The sequence below is a fragment of the Urtica dioica genome, chromosome 9 (genome assembly GCF_054948205.1).
Source record: "Urtica dioica subsp. dioica isolate 48M chromosome 9, U.dioica_male_clone48M_v1_H2, whole genome shotgun sequence".
Taxonomy (NCBI): Eukaryota; Viridiplantae; Streptophyta; class Magnoliopsida; order Rosales; family Urticaceae; genus Urtica; species Urtica dioica.
The window spans coordinates 6848585-6870344 of NC_142764.1; the positions used below are offsets into that span (position 1 = coordinate 6848585).

At 39.6% G+C, this 21760-nt stretch overlaps 2 protein-coding genes across 2 annotated transcripts; one reads left to right on the forward strand and one right to left on the reverse strand.

Annotated features, from left to right (window-relative positions):
• Positions 1 to 12687: 12687 nt before the first annotated feature.
• LOC149384740 (Microsomal signal peptidase 25 kDa subunit (SPC25)) lies at positions 12688 to 14025 on the forward strand. The gene is made up of 5 exons (XM_089626672.1): positions 12688 to 12900; positions 12972 to 13123; positions 13210 to 13291; positions 13396 to 13538; positions 13649 to 14025. Exons 1-5 carry the CDS (start codon positions 12811 to 12813, stop codon positions 13743 to 13745), a joined length of 564 nt encoding a protein of 187 aa, XP_089482798.1. The 5' UTR covers positions 12688 to 12810; the 3' UTR covers positions 13746 to 14025.
• A 471-nt stretch (positions 14026 to 14496) lies between these two features.
• LOC149384741 (uncharacterized) lies at positions 14497 to 18777 on the reverse strand. Its single transcript, XM_089626148.1, has 5 exons — positions 18622 to 18777; positions 16832 to 18419; positions 16349 to 16756; positions 16183 to 16259; positions 14497 to 14730 (listed from the first exon to the last, which is right to left on the reverse strand). The coding sequence occupies exons 1-5, from the start codon at positions 18775 to 18777 to the stop codon at positions 14497 to 14499; spliced, it is 2463 nt and encodes an 820-aa protein (XP_089482274.1).
• Positions 18778 to 21760: the final 2983 nt, after the last annotated feature.

The following is a 21760-nucleotide window of genomic DNA, read 5'->3' on the forward strand; positions in this document are numbered from 1 at the left end:
TGAGAGGAAATACCATTTGATTCGAGAGATCGCGCAACGCGGAGACGTGGAGGTGAATTAGATCTCTGGCAGATCTATTCACCAAGGCCCTAGCAAACATGGTCTTCGATCAACTTCGAAAGGGATTAGGCATGTAGGACTACTCACATCTTCTTTGAGTCAAGTGGGAGTTTGTTGTCAATGGTGCCCACAAGAAGAGTAGTAGTGTCTATTTGTGTACATTTGATGTAATATAGTCTTACGAAGACTCTTGCTTGTAATTGCTTATTCATTAATAAAAAGTTGAAACGTTCATTCAATCTTCCTTGTCTGAAGCTTTATGATAAAACCTTAGTCTTTTAGTCCATAAACAAACTTAACAACTTACGAAGAGACAAATGTAGATTTGCATGAACAAACTCTTCGTAGTTTGCTTAAAACGATATATTCGCAATCTTAGGGTCAAAGGACTATTGACCTCAGTATGATTGTTAGAAGAATCTATGATGTCTGGTTATGAGGCATTGAGAGTTGGGGACTCTATAGTTCTTCTAGGTATCTTCCGAAGGTACTGAATTGACCAGTGCACTTCTAGAGACAATATAAGAACAAACCATTTAACCTCTTATGTCTCGAAGTCACTATGTATGAATTGCATCATGCTTACCTTAATCCTGAAATGAGACATGCCATTTCACACCTTAGTATTCTCATTTGAGAAAGTCAAAGTTCGGACTCACTATGTGATTCCGAACAAGGCCTATTGGTGAAGTACTAAGTTGTGAGTCTGTCATGAGTAACTTCGTGAAGTTCTCATAGATATGGAATTCATGTACAAGATTGCTGAAATGCAATGTATGTCACCTCATGCTTTGTTCCTTGGAGTGTGAATAAATGAACTGGCCAGTGTCCAAATTGAGTCCTGACTCTTTTGGATGAAACAATGTGACTTGTTAGCTCCTCGTCAATACATTGTTTCTAACTTATTCACAAGCGACAAAGGAGTTGAGGAAATAACAACTAGAAGGGTAAAATGGTAATTTAGTAAATCCCGACTAGCTGATGACATTCATGAAGGGTAAACATAGATAATATTCAGTGGATCCGCTCATCATAATTAGGTCGAATTCTTGAGTAGAAAATAAATTCATTTGAACCGAGAGATTTTCAGTGTCAGCTCTTTAGTGGAGTCAGTTGGCATTAAGCTAAACTTGGAAAAGGTTTGTGAACTTTTGAGTCCAAGTGTTTAGCTCAAGCTTTGTTCATTTGGGTCCATGAGGTCACTGTCACGAATCACATCGATAGGAATAGTTAAACTGGAAGCTAAGTCAAAACAAGAACGAAAATAGTTAAAAGGGTATTTTTGTCTTTTGAGACAAAGGATGAAATGAATGTCAATAAATTTTTTGACAAGTTCATTTGATGACTTAATGTCACTCGGCCATAACTTGATTATTGGGCCTTGTGAATTAATTTCATTTCATAAGAATTTTATTGAAAATTCTTAATGGGCTTTTCTCATGTTGTCATGAACAAATGAAGAAGCTTCTAGAAGCTCCTTCTAGATGAGAGTTGGGCGCCCAAAATACCCAAGAGAAAGAGTTGATTTTGTGCATAAATGTATTTAGATACTTGCCAAAAGAAAAAGAGGAAACAAATTTTGCATATGGGATGCATAAAGGATCGGCCATGTTGAGAGAAAAGGCAAGCCTTGAACAAAATAGGAAACAAATAAAGGCTTCTAGAAGCCCTAGCTTGGCCGAGTGTCTCAATAGGAAAGAGAGGAATTTGGCTCATGAATATGTGATATTCCATAGAAGAGGAAACTACCTTATTGAAGGTGAGACCTCTCCTATAAATAGGAGCCTCATTTCCTCACATTTCATTAATCCAAGTTTAAGAGATTTGAGAGACTCTCTCTCTAGAACTTGTGGCCGAAAATCCTCTCTCTCTCTCTAGTTTATTTTCGATTTTTCTTGCTTTGGCACCTAGGTCCTCACTCGAACTAGTGTTTAGCTCTGCGACTTCGAGACTCGTTCTTAAGTCGTAGTGTTTAAAAGTGCCCACTCACTGATTCCTTCTTTTCGAGTGATTTAGTGATAGAAACTTTCGTGGTTGCTCGAGGTGCCGAGGAAAGAAAGAGAGACGTGCTGCGAGGGGAGACGAGCGTTGCAAACTTTCCACAAGCTTCTTCAAAGTTCAAGCTTCAAGAAAGGTTAGTAAACTTCTAGCTCATATTGGTTTTTAATTACATGTACTTGCACTTGTCTAGGTTAGTAAAAACTGTTTTACTTGTAAAAGAAAATTTTTAAAATTTCGCCGCTAACCGAAGCGTTAATTATTTTCTCAAACCCTAGATCGATTCCAACAAATGGTATCAGAGCTATGGTCAAAGATTAGCATGTACATGTTTTTAAAATTATGAGCTTGAAAATCGTTTTCGAAAGTTTACTAATTTTGTGACAAGTTAGAATTGTTATCTTAGATTTTTTTTAATTTATTGCTCATGTCTTTAAATTAAAAAGCATGTTGATTTTCTATGAGTTTGGGATGTTTTTAAAACACATTAGAATCAGTTCTAAAAGTTTTTAATTTTTTATATTGAAAAACGTGTTTTAAAGGTTTGAGAAATTTCGGTAAATTTTGTGACTAGTTACTTTGTCTTTCTAGTTTCTTTTATTTACCGTATTCGTTTTATGTTTGTTGTTATTTCTTTTATTCTATGTTATTACCCTGCTAATAAAACACAAATAAAAGCTTTAAACAACATCTTAAAACGTTCCGTTACACTTGATTCTTTTCGCACCTAAATAGGACCAAGCTTTAATTTATTTCTTTTTCTTCGAGCTGGAGTAAACCCGCATTAAAAGTGGCATAACTCTCTGCTCAGAAATCGAAATTTAATGATTCTTGAATCAAATTAAAGCTCTTTCTGTCCTCTGTCCAATGCCACCGGTTTCGGCTCAAAAGGACATCGGAGCCGCCAGATATGGCGATTTTACTCCGAGGTGCGCGGCTGTCTGAAACTCCAGTTTTTTAGAAATCCGGATTTTCAAACCCCACTACCATGAGTTATAGAACTCTAATGAGAAAATTTTCTTGAGCAAAAATGTTTTTCATATGATTATAAACATGATGTGTAAGATTAAAATGTTTTGATTTTTGAAAGTTTAATTGAAATTGAATTTTTACAAAACTAGTTTGAATTTTGAAAAACCGTTTTCACTTTCAAACTTGAAAATATTTTGTCATCCAAATCAAATAAATTTTCAAAATGTTTTCAAAACTATATCTATATCACATATGTTCAAAATCTATATGCTCTTGAAAATTTGAGTGGGAGGTCTCCTTGTAGACAAGCCGAAAAATAAAAAGATGTGTAATCTCAAACTTTCAAGTGTTCGAGTGAGTTGAAGTTCACACTTCCCTCACGCACTTTCCCGAAATAGAAAATAGGAAAAAATCGAGTATGTACCTTGTGCCTTTATGCACTAATACTGCTCTGAACATGTCGATCTAGGATTCTCTTCTAGTTGTCCGCTCTGTCGCTCTCTAACTAGGAAATCTGTTTCCGAACTTATAAGAGTCGATGAACCAACTCCAAAAACTAAGTGGGAGGGTTATATTCGTTGTTTGTAACCCACGATCCCCAACACTAATGAAAGATGCAATAACGTGGGACTAAGAGCCGCTCTTGCTACCCTCACTTAAATGTGAGTACTCCAAGGCGTTATTGCTTCGATCATTGCTCAATGAGCTACGTCCGAGAGTGATGCAATGATGACAAGGCCTCCCCTTGGGGGATTGTTTTTCAAAGCTGATCTTTTGGACTAAGTGGTTGGTTACACACTTAGGCTCAATCCCTAGTAATCTTCCCTTGAGGCTCTGCGAAGGGATGTGAGTGATCAAACCAATTTACAAGGTGGCTAGTCAAAGATGATGTATTGACATCTTGGCTAAGCATTAATGATGTGTCATTTACTTATAAAAGGAGATTTTTTGCGGCCTTCTCTTGAGGGAGTAAATTATCGTTTGGTTTATAACACCTTTGGATTTTATAAAAGTCTTAATAAAACTTAAATCCTAAACCAAAGACTAATCATAAACTTGTTTCAACTTAAATAAGCAACATGTCTCGCAAACAGCTCTCATTCATCCTTTCCTCGAACAAACTCGAAAACGAAAACTACGTAGATTTGAAACGTAACCTCGACATAATACCTACCGTTAACAAGCACAAATGGGTACTCACCACCCCGTGTCCTCCTCTGACGAATGATGATTCAACTCAAGAGGACAATGACGCCTTAGCGGCCAGGCTTCGATCCGATGAGATTGTGAGGTGCTATATCTTGGCATCTATGAACAATATGCTGAAAGAGCAACATCGTGACATCGAGACTGCCACTGACATGCTCTACAATCTCGTTGAGATGTTTGGAGGGCAAAGGCGTCAAACAAGGCTACAAGCAGTCCGACAGTTTATGAACTGTCATATGCAGGCTAGGACTCCTGTTGGAGACTTCATGATACTGATCATTAGTTTTCTGAATAAAATGGAAATCCTAGGATCTGAGGTTGATGGGAAGAATATCATAGATATGATCTTAGAAACTCTCCCCGCATCTCTTGATACCTCCAAGATGAACTACTTCATAAACAAGCTAGAGTACACTGTTACCAAGCTTATGAAGGAACTTCACACTGCTGTAGGTCTCACTAAGAGAAAGAGGAATCAAGGAGAGGCACATGCTACTAAGCAAAAAGCCTCCGCCTCTGGAACTAAGAACAGACCTTACAAAGCCGATAAAAAGAACCGTCCTGTCTATCTCAAAGCAAAGGAACATAGTATTGTACTAGTTACCGAAGCATGCTTAGTAGCTGATAATGTATCAACGTGGATTCTTGACTCCGCTGCTACTAACCATATTTGTTGTTCCTTGAATGGTTTCAAGAAAACCAAAAGCTTAGAGGAAGGCGAGTTCTGTTTCAAATGGGGTGATGGGCCTGGTGTCCGCGAAGGCTGTGGGATCCGTGACGCTGTCTTTTGAAGACCGCACTTTAAACTTGAATAATGTTTATTTTGTTCCTACCTTTGGGAAGAACTTAATATCCGTTGCTCGTCTTCGTGAGCAAGATTATTGTTTAAAGTTCATTAAGAATGGAATTCGTATTTCGTTTCCTGATAATTCTTTTGTCACTGATGCATGTATGAAGAATGCTCTTTTCTACATCTATCCCACTAAACCTTCTCTTTTAGACACCGAAATAGATAATGATCAAATTAGGGAGCCAAAGAGGATCAAACTTTCTGAATCCTCCGATCTAACAAAATCAACATACCTCTGGCACTTGAGACTTGGTCATATCAGTCTAGATAGGATTAAGAGACTTGTGAGGGATGGTCCACTCCAAGCCTCTGCAATAGGTTCACTACCTACTTGTGAATCCTGCATAGAAGGAAAAATGACTAAGCGACCTTTCTCCGATAAGGGTCGAAGAGCCACTGAGTTGCTGGAACTAATACATTCTGATGTATGTGGTCCGCTCAACCAACAGGCACGTGAAGGATACGAATACTTCGTTACCTTCACTGATGATTACTCAAGATATGGGTTTGTCTATTTGCTTAAACACAAATCCGAGACCTTTAACGTATTTAAGGTCTTTAGGGCTTTAGTGGAAAAGCAAACTGGCAAAGTGATCAAAACTCTTCGATCTGATCGAGGAGGTGAGTATATGTCTGGAGAGTTCGATGACTTTCTTAAAGAAGAAGGTATCGCTTCTCAGCTTACCGCACCTGGCACACCTCAACAAAATGGAGTGTCAGAGAGAAGAAATCGAACTCTTATGGAGATGGTTAGATCAATGATGAGTTACTCATCACTCCCGCTTTCCTTTTGGGGATATGCCATCGAAACAGCCGCTTACATTCTGAACCAAGTTCCGTCTAAAACGGTTCCTGGTACTCCTTATGAACGATGGACTGGCCGTAAAGTGAATCTTGGCCGCATCCGAATTTGGGGTTGCCCTGCACACGTGCTGAGGCAAAAGACTAGCAAGTTGGCTAGTAGGTCAGAATTGTGCCTGTTTGTAGGATATCCGAAGGAAACCAAAGGTTTTACTTTCTATAGTCCCGAGGACGATAAGACTTTTGTTAGCACGAATGCTCGTTTCCTTGAGGAGGACTTTATGAAGGATGCGAAACCTAGAAGCAAAATTGTGCTTGAAGAAAAGTTGGGTGAGGAAGCTTCTACCTCATCTGTAAGAACTGTTCTTACCCCAACTGAAACACAACCTAACTCATCAGAATCTCGTCAAGTAGTACTTAGACGTAGTGGGAGGGCTGTTCAACAGCCTGACAGGTACATGTCTTATGGAGACTCTCTTGTAGCCGTCTCCGACATGGATGACCCTGTTTCCTATAGCCAAGCGATGGCTTGTTCTGAATCAAACCTTTGGCTTGACGCCATGAAAGTTGAAATGCACTCGATGTATGTCAACAATGTCTGGAAACTTGTAGACCTTCCTGAAGGGATTAAACCCGTAGGGTGTAAGTGGATATACAAGAAGAAAAGGGGTCCTGATGGGAACGTTGAGACGTTCAAAGCACGACTTGTGGCGAAGGGTTATACCCAACAAGAAGGGATTGACTATGAAGAAACCTTCTCGCCAGTCGCGATGCTTAAATCCATCCGCATACTCTTGTCCATAGCTGCAGCTCTCGACTATGAGATCTGGCAAATGGATGTCATGACAGCCTTTCTGAATGGCAATCTTGACGAGCGCATTTACATGGCTCAACCAGACGGTTTCGTGGATAAAGGTCAAGAGACCAAGGTTTGCGAGTTGCTTAAATCCATTTATGGACTAAAGCAAGCATCTAGGTCATGGAATATTAGATTCGATGAAACTGTAAAGAGCTTTGGCTTTGAACAGTCAATAGATGAGCCTTGTGTTTACAAGTTAATACACGAAGGTAAAGTTGTGTTTCTGGTACTATATGTCGATGATATACTTCTCATTGGTAATGACGTGGGTAAGTTATCTGAGGTTAAGGTCTGGCTAGCAAAGCAATTCGATATGAAGGATCTAGGAGAAGCCGCGTACATTCTGGGGATCCAAATCTTTCGAGATAGGAAAAACCGGACCCTGTCGCTCTCTCAAGCATCTTATATTGATAAGGTAATGGATCGCTTCTCGATGCAAGACTCCAAGAAGGGCCAAACACCCTTTAGGCATGGAGTTTCACTCTCTAAGGACCAGTCTCCCAAGACTGCACAAGAGATTGAAGACATGAGGAAAATTCCTTACGCCTCTGCCGTAGGAAGCCTCATGTATGCTATGCTTTGCACTAGACCTGACATCTGTTTCGCCGTTGGCGTAGTTAGCCGTTTCCAATCCAACCCTGGACCCGAGCACTGGATTGCTGTTAAGCATGTTCTTAAGTATCTTCGAAGAACTAGGAACTTGATGCTTACATACTCAGGTACTGACCTGACTATGACGGGATATACCGACTCCGATTTTCAAGCGGATAAGGATTCCAGGAAATCCACTTCGGGATCTGTGTTCATCCTTAATGGTGGAGCTGTTGTGTGGAGAAGTATTAAGCAATCTTGCATTGCTGACTCCACAATGGAAGCAGAATATGTGGCTGCTTGTGAAGCATCCAAAGAGGCTGTATGGCTTAGAAAATTCCTTAAGTATTTGGAAGTTGTTCCAAACGTCGACGAGCCCATGACCCTTTATTGTGATAATAGTGGGGCTGTCGCTAACTCAAAGGAACCTAGAAGCCGTAAGCGCTCTAAACATATTGAGAGGAAATACCATTTGATTCGAGAGATCACGCAACGCGGAGACGTGGAGGTGAATTAGATCTCTGGCAGATCTATTCACCAAGGCCCTAGCAAACATGGTCTTCGATCAACTTCGAAAGGGATTAGGCATGTAGGACTACTCACATCTTCTTTGAGTCAAGTGAGAGTTTGTTGTCAATGGTGCCCACAAGAAGAGTAGTAGTGTCTATTTGTGTACATTTGATGTAATATAGTCTTACGAAGACTCTTGCTTGTAATTGCTTATTCATTAATAAAAAGTTGAAACGTTCATTCAATCTTCCTTGTCTGAAGCTTTATGATAAAACCTTAGTCTTTTAGTCCATAAACAAACTTAACAACTTACGAAGAGACAAATGTAGATTTGCATGAACAAACTCTTCGTAGTTTGCTTAAAACGATATATTCGCAATCTTAGGGTCAAAGGACTATTGACCTCAGTATGATTGTTAGAAGAATCTATGATGTCTGGTTATGAGGCATTGAGAGTTGGGGACTCTATAGTTCTTCTAGGTATCTTCCGAAGGTACTGAATTGACCAGTGCACTTCTAGAGACAATATAAGAACAAACCATTTAACCTCTTATGTCTCGAAGTCACTATGTATGAATTGCATCATGCTTACCTTAATCCTGAAATGAGACATGCCATTTCACACCTTAGTATTCTCATTTGAGAAAGTCAAAGTTCGGACTCACTATGTGATTCCGAACAAGGCCTATTGGTGAAGTACTAAGTTGTGAGTCTGTCATGAGTAACTTCGTGAAGTTCTCATAGATATGGAATTCATGTACAAGATTGCTGAAATGCAATGTATGTCACCTCATGCTTTGTTCCTTGGAGTGTGAATAAATGAACTGGCCAGTGTCCAAATTGAGTCCTGACTCTTTTGGATGAAACAATGTGACTTGTTAGCTCCTCGTCAATACATTGTTTCTAACTTATTCACAAGCGACAAAGGAGTTGAGGAAATAACAACTAGAAGGGTAAAATGGTAATTTAGTAAATCCCGACTAGCTGATGACATTCATGAAGGGTAAACATAGATAATATTCAGTGGATCCGCTCATCATAATTAGGTCGAATTCTTGAGTAGAAAATAAATTCATTTGAACCGAGAGATTTTCAGTGTCAGCTCTTTAGTGGAGTCAGTTGGCATTAAGCTAAACTTGGAAAAGGTTTGTGAACTTTTGAGTCCAAGTGTTTAGCTCAAGCTTTGTTCATTTGGGTCCATGAGGTCACTGTCACGAATCACATCGATAGGAATAGTTAAACTGGAAGCTAAGTCAAAACAAGAACGAAAATAGTTAAAAGGGTATTTTTGTCTTTTGAGACAAAGGATGAAATGAATGTCAATAAATTTTTTGACAAGTTCATTTGATGACTTAATGTCACTCGGCCATAACTTGATTATTGGGCCTTGTGAATTAATTTCATTTCATAAGAATTTTATTGAAAATTCTTAATGGGCTTTTCTCATGTTGTCATGAACAAATGAAGAAGCTTCTAGAAGCTCCTTCTAGATGAGAGTTGGGCGCCCAAAATACCCAAGAGAAAGAGTTGATTTTGTGCATAAATGTATTTAGATACTTGCCAAAAGAAAAAGAGGAAACAGATTTTGCATATGGGATGCATAAAGGATCGGCCATGTTGAGAGAAAAGGCAAGCCTTGAACAAAATAGGAAACAAATAAAGGCTTCTAGAAGCCCTAGCTTGGCCGAGTGTCTCAATAGGAAAGAGAGGAATTTGGCTCATGAATATGTGATATTCCATAGAAGAGGAAACTACCTTATTGAAGGTGAGACCTCTCCTATAAATAGAAGCCTCATTTCCTCACATTTCATTCATCCAAGTTTAAGAGATTTGAGAGACTCTCTCTCTAGAACTTGTGGCCGAAAATCCTCTCTCTCCCTCTCTAGTTTATTTTCGATTTTTCTTGCTTTGGCACCTAGGTCCTCACTCGACCTAGTGTTTAGCTCTGCGACTTCGAGACTCGTTCTTAAGTCGTAGTGTTTAAAAGTGCCCACTCACTGATTCCTTCTTTTCGAGTGATTTAGTGATAGAAACTTTCGTGGTTGCTCGAGGTGCCGAGGAAAGAAAGAGAGACGTGCTGCGAGGGGAGACGAGCGTTGCAAACTTTCCACAAGCTTCTTCAAAGTTCAAGCTTCAAGAAAGGTTAGTAAACTTCTAGCTCATATTGGTTTTTAATTACATGTACTTGTACTTGTCTAGGTTAGTAAAAACTGTTTTACTTGTAAAAGAAAATTTTTAAAATTCCGCCGCTTACCGAAGCGTTAATTATTTTCTCAAACCCTAGATCGATTCCAACAGCAAGAAGTTGTTCAAGCGAGTTAAAGACCCGGGTTACTTCAGCTACGTTCCTCTCGCGCGAATAAAACTAATTTATCTTTTAGTTCCGACTTTTATGGATAGATAAGTATCGAATATTTTATTATATTCTGACTTATCGAAATTTCGCGGAAGATTATGAATCGATCGGATAAAACTCACCTAGGGTTTATTTCGATCATTCATTTTCCTGTTTGGTCAATTCACGCGATTGTAACCTAGATCTTCATCGACAACAGTTTCAAAGTGTTTGCTACTGCTGTGCTTTATTTGTGTAGAGTTTGTGAGTGCGTATTTTTCATTGACGTGCTTGTCAATCTTCGGGAGAGGATTGAGTGAAAGAGAGAGTCTCTGATATCAGAGGAGCATAGATTGTCAATCCATTGAAAAAGTCAAAGAAAAGAGGTGTTTGAGAGTGAATCGTCAAACCTCAATCATGTACATTTGATTATTGAGATAGTGGATTGTTTTTCACCACCGGATGTATCAGTCACTCTGAGTAAGTGTTTTATCACCGAACATGATTACTAATTCCGTGTGTCTTTTATTGCTTTTTGTATCCGACCAAAAAAATCAGTTGTTCAACAAATTGTTTACTCAATAATTGAACAACCATCTTATTACAACACTTTTAATAATTTCGGTTTGCAATAACAAATAGTTATATTTGAACATTTTTTATGTAATAGAAAACTGTAATAATATAAAGGGTCAAGCGGTTATATAGCCAAATAGAACTTAAGTTTTTGCAAAATAGCCATAGTTTGTCAACTATAAGCAAATTAATCAAAGTAAGATTAATCTAAGTTGGATTAAATTTAGAGAAAATGGCGGCGAAACTACCTAAAATTTTTCTCTGGATACACTTAAATACTCAATCTTTTTTTTCGACGGGTAAAATACCCAATGTCAAAGTTTGGTATCGCGGTTACTACCTAATTAAAAAAATGGCTAGATTTAACGGCTGAAACAAAATGAATTATAATAAATACAAATGAGTAAATTCATATTGTGACTTCATATTGTGACTTCTCATATTCTGAGAGTTGGATCGCCAACGCCGAGGGGAATTCCGTCGAACACCTGACGTGCGTCGAGGTTTTCTCCAACGCCGGGTTCGAATTGCCCGCCGAGACCATTGCCGCCGGCGACGAGGTCGCCGTCGCAGTGGCTCCGCCCTCTTCTTCCGGGGACGGAGAATCTTCTTCCTCCGCCGCGGAGAAGGAGGAGAAGATCGAGGAGATCGAGGCCGAGAAAGACCTGTTCGTCGCGAGCGACAAGCTCAACCAGCCTGCGGAGCTCGTCGGGGGGTTCAAGAAGACCCGAGACCCTTCTGCGACGGACTTGACAATGGCTCTCGCGACGCTGGAGGTCACGACTCTCCCGCCGACCGAGGCGACTCAGTCGACACGAATCGCCGTCGAAGGTTCGAGGGAGAGTACGGCGGGATCGATTACGGCGGCGAGAAAGCCACTCTCGGCGAGACTTTCGAGGGCTTCAGCGACGCCTGGGGCGGCGGATTGGACGCCTCGGAGTTCGTCGGCCCCGAGAAGGCTCTTCGGAAGCAGGAAGGGCTCGGCGGGCTCGAACTTTGGTATTTATTATAATTCATTTTGTTTCAGCCGTTAAATCTAGCCATTCTTTTTAATTAGGTAGTAACGGCGATACCAAACTTTGACATTAGGTATTTTACCCGTCGAAAAAAAAGATTGAGTATTTAAGTGTATCCAGAGAAAAACTTTAGGTAGTTTTGCCGCCATTTTCTCTTAAATTTAATCCCAACGAACTATAAAGATAGAATGTAAGTTTTATGAAGGCTGGATTAAAATTAATCGAGGCAGGATTAAAAGTCGTAGTACACTCAATTGGCTAGTTTGCTATACCTAATGAAACTATGGCTATTTTGCAAAAGGCATACTTTAATTGGCTATTTCATATCATTTTTCCTAATATAAACTATATATATCCCAAAATTATGTATAAAAACTAATTATTATCAATATGATACGCTAATTTAATTTATGATTTTCGATGCGAATTGTGTACCGAACAAAATGTTTCGATCTCGAATACTGGATTTAGAATTGAGTCCCTTAAGCAACTTAGGTAGATTAAAGTTTAAAAAAAAATGCATGGTCAAAATTGATAATCAAAGGAGTACTTCTCCATTTATATATTTTTTTTTTAGTAGAGGCACTATCGACCAGGATTACATGATATATTAGCAATGCAAAGCGCAGGTGACACTATCGGCCAAGATTACATAGTAGGTGATACTACTGATCAAGATTACGTACTTATTAAAATAAATCCTAGGGGGCATGCATTTCTGCATCCCATGGGGGCTTGAACCCATGACCTCTCCGTCGAGGTGTGTGTGGGATTACCGCTAGACCAAGCTAGCTACCACTTCTCCATTTATATTTGACCAGGGAGCAGTATGAAACTCTACCATATCTTTTCAAGGGGCAAAATAAAATTTATATCACTAAAACGATGCCGTATGATAAAGACAATGAGGTTGAAAAAACAAGGACAATATATTTCATAAATTCATAAAATCTTAAAACACTCTCTCTCTCTCTCGTCGTCTTCTTCTACGTTTTCTTCTTCCCCAAAATACCAGAGGATTGTGTGTGTGGAAATGGAGGAGAAGAAGAACAAGAGCCCGAAGAAGGCGAATCTTCTGGACCACCACTCGATCAAGCATCTTCTGGACGAGACGGTATCAGAGGTGAGTGAGCGATTGCGTTATGGTATTGGGGATCGGATTTGGATCTGACTCTCGGATCGGATGTTTGGCAGATCGTGACCGGTCGTGGCTACGCTGAAGACGTGAGGCTGAGCAATGTCAGGCTTCTTCTCGGGAGCGTCATAATCGCCATCGCGCTCTTGGCTCAGTTCTACAACAAGAAGTTCCCGGAGAACCGCGATTTTCTAATCGGATGCATCGTTTTATATCCTTTGATTGAATTCATTGACTGATTGGTTGTTTGATTGATTTCAATTTGGATGTGTGACCTTGACCGTGTAATTCTTTCACGTATATTGTGTTCAACGGGATTTTGCAGCTCATTATCTACACCAAAGAGAAAAACGCCATCCTCTTTACTTATCCACCCGAGGTTACTCTCTTCTGTTCATTCAACCAAAAATTTATCCTGATTTTTCCAGTTTTTGTATTTTTTTCGTTTTAAAGCAAAAGCAATTACACTCTGTTTGCTTTTAGGGTTCATTTACCAGCACTGGTTTGGAGGTCTCTTCCAAGCTTCCCAGATTCTCCGATATGTACACTCTTACCATAGCCAGTGCGGACCCCAAATCTATCTCTGCCAATGAACCAGTGGAGTTGACCAAGAGTGTCACTAAGTGGTCTCTCTCTCTCTCTCTCTCTCTCTCTCTCTCTCTCTCTCTCTCTCTCTCTCGTTTGGGATTTATTGTCTTGGTGGTGTTTAATGGGTTCATTGGTTCGGCTGTTACAGGTTCACCAAGGATGGGATTTTGGTGGAGGGTCTCTTTTGGAGAGATGTTGAAGGTCTCGTCCATAAATATCTCAAAGAACCCAAAAAGAGCAAGTGATTTCTTCATTTCATCTGCTTATTATACTATTAGCACGCTATGTTGACTTGAGGAATTTCATTGGTACTCTTGCGCCTAAAACTTTTCTGGCTTTTTGTTGGAGACAAAGGAAAAATTTAACAATCTCATCGCTTGAATGTCTATATGTTTAGTAGTCTAGTGAGGGAGAAAAAAAAAAAGTGACTTTTTATCCTCTCTCACTCAGGACATCTATCTCTGGACGTGACGGTTAATGTCTTATTTTTTTAGGAAGTCCTGTAGCATCGTTCTTGCGGCTAAATTGCTCTTCTGAGATTTATTTTGCTTAGATCAGTTTAAATGGCAACATTTTTATAGTTGCTTATTGAAGTTTTAGTATTAGAAATTGACGAGTGTATCTTGACCTCAATCTTCATTCTGCAAGTTCACCTCAATCTGCGAATTTCACAGTCGTGAACAACCAGACACTGAAACAGAACAATCAACAAAATCTGAATCCTACTGTCTCAACCGCCTTTGAATTTCTACCCTAGAGAGGAAATTATGGTTTTTCGCAGTGGTCATGGTGGCTGGAACAACAACTCAAGACCTCAGTGTCAACTTGTCATCTTTCTCTTGAGTGCTTTCATTGCTTTGATATATCATATCCTTCAACCAGTTCTCAGGCCCAGGTAATTATGATTCACAACATGTCCCTATGTTGCCCAAGTGCAAGACCACAAATTCTCAGGCAATTTTCTGAGAACTCAATCAACCCATTAGACTTTCTTAGTCACTCCGGAGGACTCGTGTGGATCCCGGACTCCCGAGCAAGGAGACCATCGATTTCAGCACTAGTTTCAACCAAGCCTAGAAGAGAATTGTTCTCTGGTCCAAGTCCGACGAAGATCGCACCAATCAGACTGTCAAGTGAGAGAACTTCACATACAGAGCTAAGAGAAGACTCACAATCTTTGTAGTTTTCAGAAGCAATTCGTTCATCGACAATGAGCTTTTCTTCACGGAACTTGGATCACCACGAAGTCGTTTCATACGAGATCTAGTTTCACAGTGGAAGATTTTCAATTGCGAGGAAAGAAGCCAGGACATGAGAAGTTGATCATGTTGTTTACAAACAATGTAAGCTTGATTGATCCGCCCCCTTCTATTGGTCAGATTCATACACTCGGACGCTTTTGGTTGTCTAGTGAGATGTCTATGCTGTTTGTGGAATCTGACCTCTGCAAGAACTTGACGAATCTGTTGCAATAAATTATCATGAATAAGTTTGATCGTCGGCGCATGAGGCAAGATGAGGAAGTTCTTATTCACGCCGGTGAGGAGTGTTTCCAAATACAGAGAAAGGAGATTTGATACCGTGATATAAGACCTAGTCTCTGATAAATAAAGATAATGAAGACGAACTGGAGAAATCTCTGATACATGAAGATAAAGAAGACGAACCGGAGAAGGAAAGAATACGGTTTGTTTAATTGATTTGCCCCAGTACAAAATCGGTGAAAATAAAATAGCCGAGATTCAATTTGCTAAAAACTCTTAGCCACCTTGGCATTACATCACTCGAGCTAATATATATACACACACTAGGAAGACTTGCACGTGCTCAGCATGTTGTGGCTTCTGCTGGTGTACAATAAGCAGTAGCATAATGTCCCTAATTTCTGTTTATTTGCTCATTGAATTTTTGTACTACTCTAGAATCTTGACCAATTTTCTATATCAAGCTTCTATTGTATTGACGTATATATAATTAGTATAATAACATCTTATATCCTTGTATATTTACGCATTGGCGCATACGACTTTTTAAATAAGAGAGAATTCGTATTTTCGCACCAAGAATACTCAATTTAAAATCTTCATCATTATGTGAAAAATAGGAATAGACCTGACACATCATAATGCAAAAAACTTTTTACAAATATTATGGGGCAGTATCAAATATTTATAACTTCCTTCTCACAATACAATAATCATTTTACCAAAATAATATTTGGGTGATTGAACTAATCTGATAAATCACAAACATGTAGCAAAATAAAGAAACAAAATCACAGACACAAACAATCCATTGAATACTTAGAAGTGACTATAATAATGAAATTAAGTTCACGCATAACACATCATAGTTATGCTCTTAACCCCAAAAGATGCAATAAAACAAAGCTTTATTAAAAAAAAAAAAAAAAAAAAGTTTTTCTCCAGTCAAACACAAAGTTTAAATAGGCGGAGGTGGGAATTTAGGCGAAATCCATTTCTAGGCGGAGGCGGTAAGCCTTTAGGCGGTACGAGGCGTAAGCCTCAAAAATAATATAGAAAATATATAATATATATATAATTCATAGTAATTTTCAAGTTTTCATAAGTTTTAAAACAAAAACTAAAAAAAAAGAGTTTTAGACTCAAATATAAATTAAACTCGACGACACTAATCAAACAAATCATAGTCTTCTAGCACTTCGTTTTCTGAAAAATCGTCATCATCTTCCATGTCCTCGTCATCATCTAGGTGATCAAACAACATTGTCCCCTTGCCTATACATAATCAATTTGATTCACATTAGAACTTACATATGAGCAACAATTAAATCAATAATGTTCGTTAGCTATGTGATCATAGTTACCTCTCTTTTTTCTTTGTCCTTCGTTTTCACTAGGCCTCTTTCTTTTAGAACCAGAAGTAGTGGCTTCTCCACTCTCGCGTTCAGCCCGTTCCTCATTTTCAGCCTCCTCCATTAACCATTCATCATCGGAATCCAAGGCATCAACCACCAATGGATCAAATTCCTCACCATTGCTGCTTTGTCGAGAAGTTAACTTCAAGTGGCGATCCTTTAACTTCTTATTAAACATGATGAAAGCAAGCTTGTTCATCCTAGTAGTGGATAGCCGGTTCCTCTTTTTAGTGTGAATTTGGTTGAAGATGCTCCAATTCCGCTCACACCCTGACGCGGAACAAGTGAGACTAAGAACTTTGATCGCGAAAGCTTGAAGTTCGGGAGCATCATCACCAAATTGAGCCCACCAACGATCTACATTTATGTAAAATTAAATAGTATAAGCAATGCATAATCAGACAATAGTTACATAAAATTTAAAAAACATACCGGGTGAACGTGTTTCGTAGCAAGCTTGTGCTGCCCTCATACCAAACATTCCTTGCTTGAGGTGGAAAGCTTCAAGTTGATCATTTGCTTTCATATAAGCATCATCGGGAATCATCCTATTCATGCACTCAAACAAACCAACCTTAACTTCTTTGTCAACATGGAAGTTAGGCCCGTAATGAAGCTGTTGGTTCAAGTAGTAAGCCGCCGCATGTAGCTCATGATGTAGTTGACGCTCCCATTTTGTATCGATGATATCCCATATTTCTTTGTAGACAGCCTCTTGTCCATTAAATTCCTTCGATATCTCCTCCTTTGCCTTGTCCATTCCATCGTAAATGAATCCCATTGCCAGAGCTCTTTCTCCATCAACCATCCTCAACACCTTAACTAGAGGCCCGGTGGTCTTTAGAGCATAGTTTACGCCACCCCAAAAAGCATCATCTCTAGCAACGATTTTCTTCATTTTTTCCCCCTCGGGTTTATTTGCCCATGTACTAGAAGCCCATTCCTCAGAAGCAAACATTGCCTCTAAAGGTTGTCTCAACTCTTTAAACCTTTGCAACGTCAGAAAGGCAGTTGCAAATCTTGTGACGGCTGGCCGAATGATCTCTTTTTCAGTGAATTTCCTCATCAAGCTTAACACCCAACTGTGGTTGTAGATGAACTTGGCTACGTTCTTTGCTTTAATTAAAGCATTTCGATGTTGCGGTAGGTCTCCAATCTTCTCAAGCATCAAATCAATGCAATGAGCTGCGCATGGCGTCCAATAAAGCCGCTTCCTTTTCTCCATCAACAGTCTCCCTGCGGCTTTATAAGCACTAGCATTGTCGGTTACAATCTGAACCACGATCTCTTCGCCGACTTCTTCAACAACCTCGTCAAGCATCTTGAACAAAAAGTTTGCATCTTTGACGTGTGCCGATGCATCTACGGACTTCAAAAACATTGTACCGTGCGGACTGTTAACAAGGAAGTTGATGATACCTCTTTGTTTTATGTCGGACCAGCCGTCTGACATTATTGTTACACCGGTTTGTGCCCACGTACTCTTCACTTCCTCCACCATCTTCATTGTTGTATTCACTTCCTCATCCAAACACCATGTCCTTATCTCGTACATCGAAGGCAGCTTTAATCCTCGACCGAAATTCCCAACGGAACGCATCATGCCAATAAACGATGGACTCCTTACCACGTTGAACGAAATCCCATTTTCGAAAATGAATCGCGCAATGTCGAGGCAGACTCTATTGCGATACTCTTTTATTGTACCAAAAGGGACATCTTTAGCATGATTCTCGTCGTTGTCGTCAGTCCTCGTAAATATGTCCATTGGTCCTCGTACACCTCGATTGGTCCCGGTAGAAGTACAACCAGTAACAGCCTCTTGAGTAGAGCCAAAGTATGAACCGTTTGCAATCTGCTCCTCTCGGTTTCTTGCTGCGTTCTCCTTCGAGACTTTGTTACCGTTGAGATTATCGGCACATCTCTTCTTCACATCATCGGGAACCTTCTCGCAAGCTTTGATATTAGCATGCGTTCCCGCGAGATGGTCTTTCACCCGTGTAAGGCTTCCCTTAATAACCTTGTCGCAGAAAATACCACGCGATACGTTTAATTTTTCTTTTCCCCGGTCTGTTCATCAAAGACCAGTTTCTCCGTAACATAGTCGTTAGAAAAGTCTTTTGGCTTTCGACCTTTCATTCCTATAAAAAAAAAACATTGTTGTGACTTGTGACGCATAGATTACATTATAAACCGAACCAAGAGTGAGTTAGAAAACTTACCGAGTCAGTGAGGGAGGGACGAGAGCAGCGTGAGGGAGGGACGAGAGCAGCGTGAGAGAGGGACGAGACCAGTTTGAGAGTCGGTAGAAGTTTGAGGGACGAGAGCAGTTTATCAACGTGAGAGACAGAGAGTTTTGCGTGAGAGACGGTTGACATACCGATTGTTTTAATTACTTATAGTTAATTGTCAATTTGTCATTAAAAAAACCTAAAAATGCCCGAATTAAAAGCCCGGCTGATTATTTTGGCCCAGATTTAAAAAAAAAAAAAAAACTCTCATTTCAAAGGCGGTAAAGGACGATTCTATAGCGTTTTGACCGCCTAAGGCGCTCGCCTTTTTCGACCGAGGCGCATAACGCCAGAAATACTCCCAGGCGTAAGCCTTGAAGCGGTATGCTCACTAAAAGGTGAAAGGCGCGCCTCCAAACCGCCTTTTTAAACATTGGTCAAACGACATAGAGTTGCTTCTAAATTCTCTTGATTTATGAACACAAATTATTTAAATAAACAAAATTGAGGACTAAAAACGAAGAGAATGACAATTAAAACGTTGGGAAGATAGGAGGATCACACCATGCACGCATGATCTTCAAGTTGACGGACTTGTCAACTGAAATCGAAAATTTATAAGACTGAAAGGAACAACAAAACTATACCGATTACCAATAATTAACCGGATTTCATTTAAAAGACTTGATATTCCAGAGAAAAATAATATATGAGAGTGAAATTAGAAATTATGAATTGATGACAGAGAGATCACAAATATGAAATAAAATGCTTAAAATGACAAACAGAGAGAATTTTTCGTCGGTGAGAAAGAGCATTTGTGTGTGGTTTGTTTAGCGCTTGAAATGTAGGTATGGAATGATGAATGTAGAAAATGTTTTTAAAGAACGTGACATTCAAGAAGTCGAGAACATGACATTCAAGCTTGTGACAAGATAAATTGAGTGCCGCCACGAGATAGAAAAGAAGATGAATAAGCTTATGTAGGTGTCAACCATATGAAGAGAAGTGATAACTCCGAGCTATGCTACCAACAAAGAAAAGAATACAAAATCGGAGTCCGCAAAGTGTTCAAACAAATATTTGGGTTAAATCTTACATAACAAATAACAGGAACAAGTTTTCTGTTGAGTCCCATAAAATTGCTCCATTTGCGGAATTATAAACATAAGACTAAAATTGGATATTAACGAGTCATTGTTGGCATTGATTCATTTGAGGAATTATATATATATATATATATATATATATATATATATATATATATATATATATATATGTGTGTGTGTGTGTATGTATGTATGTATATATATATATATGTTGTCGCACGAAAATGAACCACGATTTAAAGCTTCGGGCGGTTCGACCCAAGGTAGGACCAAGTGGCCGCACCCGAGCCAAGGTGTGAACTCGAAAGTCTCGAATTGAGGTTTCCTCCAATCCGAGGTATTCTCTGAGGAGAGAATGGGGTGAATGTGGGGTGTGACTGTGCTTCTTGGGAGCTGCCTACGTACCCGCGTTGCGGGATCAAATCAGAATGTAGTTCAAGGCGTATGTAACGCTGTATGAGGCGCGGAGCCTGGAGGGTGTGCTCGACAGAGGAGACGGAGCACGGAGGAGTCCTCGGCAACATCTCAGAACTCTAGGATCGAGTGACCCGAGAGAGAATGTGTGTTTTCTCTCTTTTGGAGACGCATGAGATTCTCAGTGGACAATTCCGGGCGCGTTGGTCACGTAAGGGATTTTCAGTAGAAAATCGTGGACGCGTCTTGTGTGTTGGACGCGTATTCCGGACAAGGTTTGTGCTCTAGATCAAGCGCTCAATCAGAGAAAATTGTGCTCAGAACGTCTCCAGCAGCATTTCAGAACTCTGAGAGCGAGTAATCTTTTAGACGAATGAATGTGTCTCTCCCCCTCAATGAGAGGGGGTATTTATAGTGAATGAGGATGCCTAGGAGGCCCTAGGGCTGCACCTCATGGAGCGGGGAGCAGGTCCCGGATGCGCGCTCCTTGAAAAGGAGCGCGTGCATGGCTTCAAAGAGCGCACCGCAAGCGCGCAACCTGTCCGGTGCGGCGTGCCATGTGTTGTGCACGCCACGCACGCTCCTTTTGAAGGGCGCGCCACGTGCGCTCGTGCCGGTCGCCGAGCACGTGCTCTTTTTTAGGGAGCGCGCGATGGCCACTCCATGCTCCATGTGGGAGCATGGTCTTGTACTTTTTGGGCCGTTTATATGGGCCTTAGCCGTTGTGGGCCTTAGCGGTCTTCGGCGACCCGGTCCGTTGGGCTTTCGGAGTTCGAGATTTCGCGCAAGTCGCACAAAACGGGTAAGACTCTACTCGAGAAATTAGGGTCGACACGAGGGCTCGTCAGTCGACTCGTGGACGCAAAATTCGACTCGAGGTGCAAACTCGACTCGAGGAGCAAACTCAACTCGAGGAGAAAGACTTGACTTGAGGAGCTATAAGTTTCGACACGATGACTTGTCAGTCGACTCGTGGAAGAAGGATGCCACTCTTTAGGACCTCTAGTCTAACCATCGGCCCCTTAAGCGGCGTGTCTTCTCGATGTTCCGAGTTTTCTGAAAACGACTGACAACAATAAATATAAGGTAAACATGTGTAAATTATGAAGTACATTTTATAATATAAAATTAATATATATATATATATATATATATATATATTATAATTTTTAACAATGTTATTATTCTTATTGGTGTTGGATAATAATAATAATAATAATAATAATAATAATAATAATAATAATAATAATAATAATAAGAAAAGCGATTTTATATCTTAAAAATGTCATGTATGAATCATAAAAAAACTACTTTTAAATGATTGAAGAAAAATAAAATAAGATAAGATTGACAACGTCTATTTCATCTAATTATTTAATTGAAGAATTTGTTGTAACTAGTCAATTTTTTAGATTCGTTTAAGTTTCTAGCAAAAAAATTATTTTATTAAAAAAAATAGCTCATCGGATCGAAGTAATTAATTAATTGTTTAAGTTAATTTAATTTACTTTGGTTTGATGGACTATATTTTTAAGTAAATTAGATTAATCCAACCGGTTAATTAATTTACTTCAATCTGGTGGATTTTTTTTTAACAAAATGAAATT

What these genes read in the sequence shown, in the direction of transcription:
- LOC149384740 (XM_089626672.1), top strand. Translation starts at nt 12,811, where the DNA reads ATGGAGGAGAAGAAGAACAAGAGCCCGAAGAAGGCGAATCTTCTGGAC. An exon ending in TCTTTACTTATCCACCCGAG is followed by an intron (nt 13,292 to 13,395) that starts GTTACTCTCTTC and finishes GTTTGCTTTTAG; the next exon opens with GGTTCATTTACCAGCACTGG. An exon ending in ACCAAGAGTGTCACTAAGTG is followed by an intron (nt 13,539 to 13,648) that starts GTCTCTCTCTCT and finishes CGGCTGTTACAG; the next exon opens with GTTCACCAAGGATGGGATTT.
- LOC149384741 (XM_089626148.1), bottom strand. Translation starts at nt 18,777, where the DNA reads ATGTCAACCGTCTCTCACGCAAAACTCTCTGTCTCTCACGTTGATAAA. An exon ending in GTCCCTCCCTCACTGACTCG is followed by an intron (nt 18,420 to 18,621) that starts GTAAGTTTTCTA and finishes TTCTGCGACAAG; the next exon opens with GTTATTAAGGGAAGCCTTAC. An exon ending in AGGACAAAGAAAAAAGAGAG is followed by an intron (nt 16,260 to 16,348) that starts GTAACTATGATC and finishes GATTATGTATAG; the next exon opens with GCAAGGGGACAATGTTGTTT.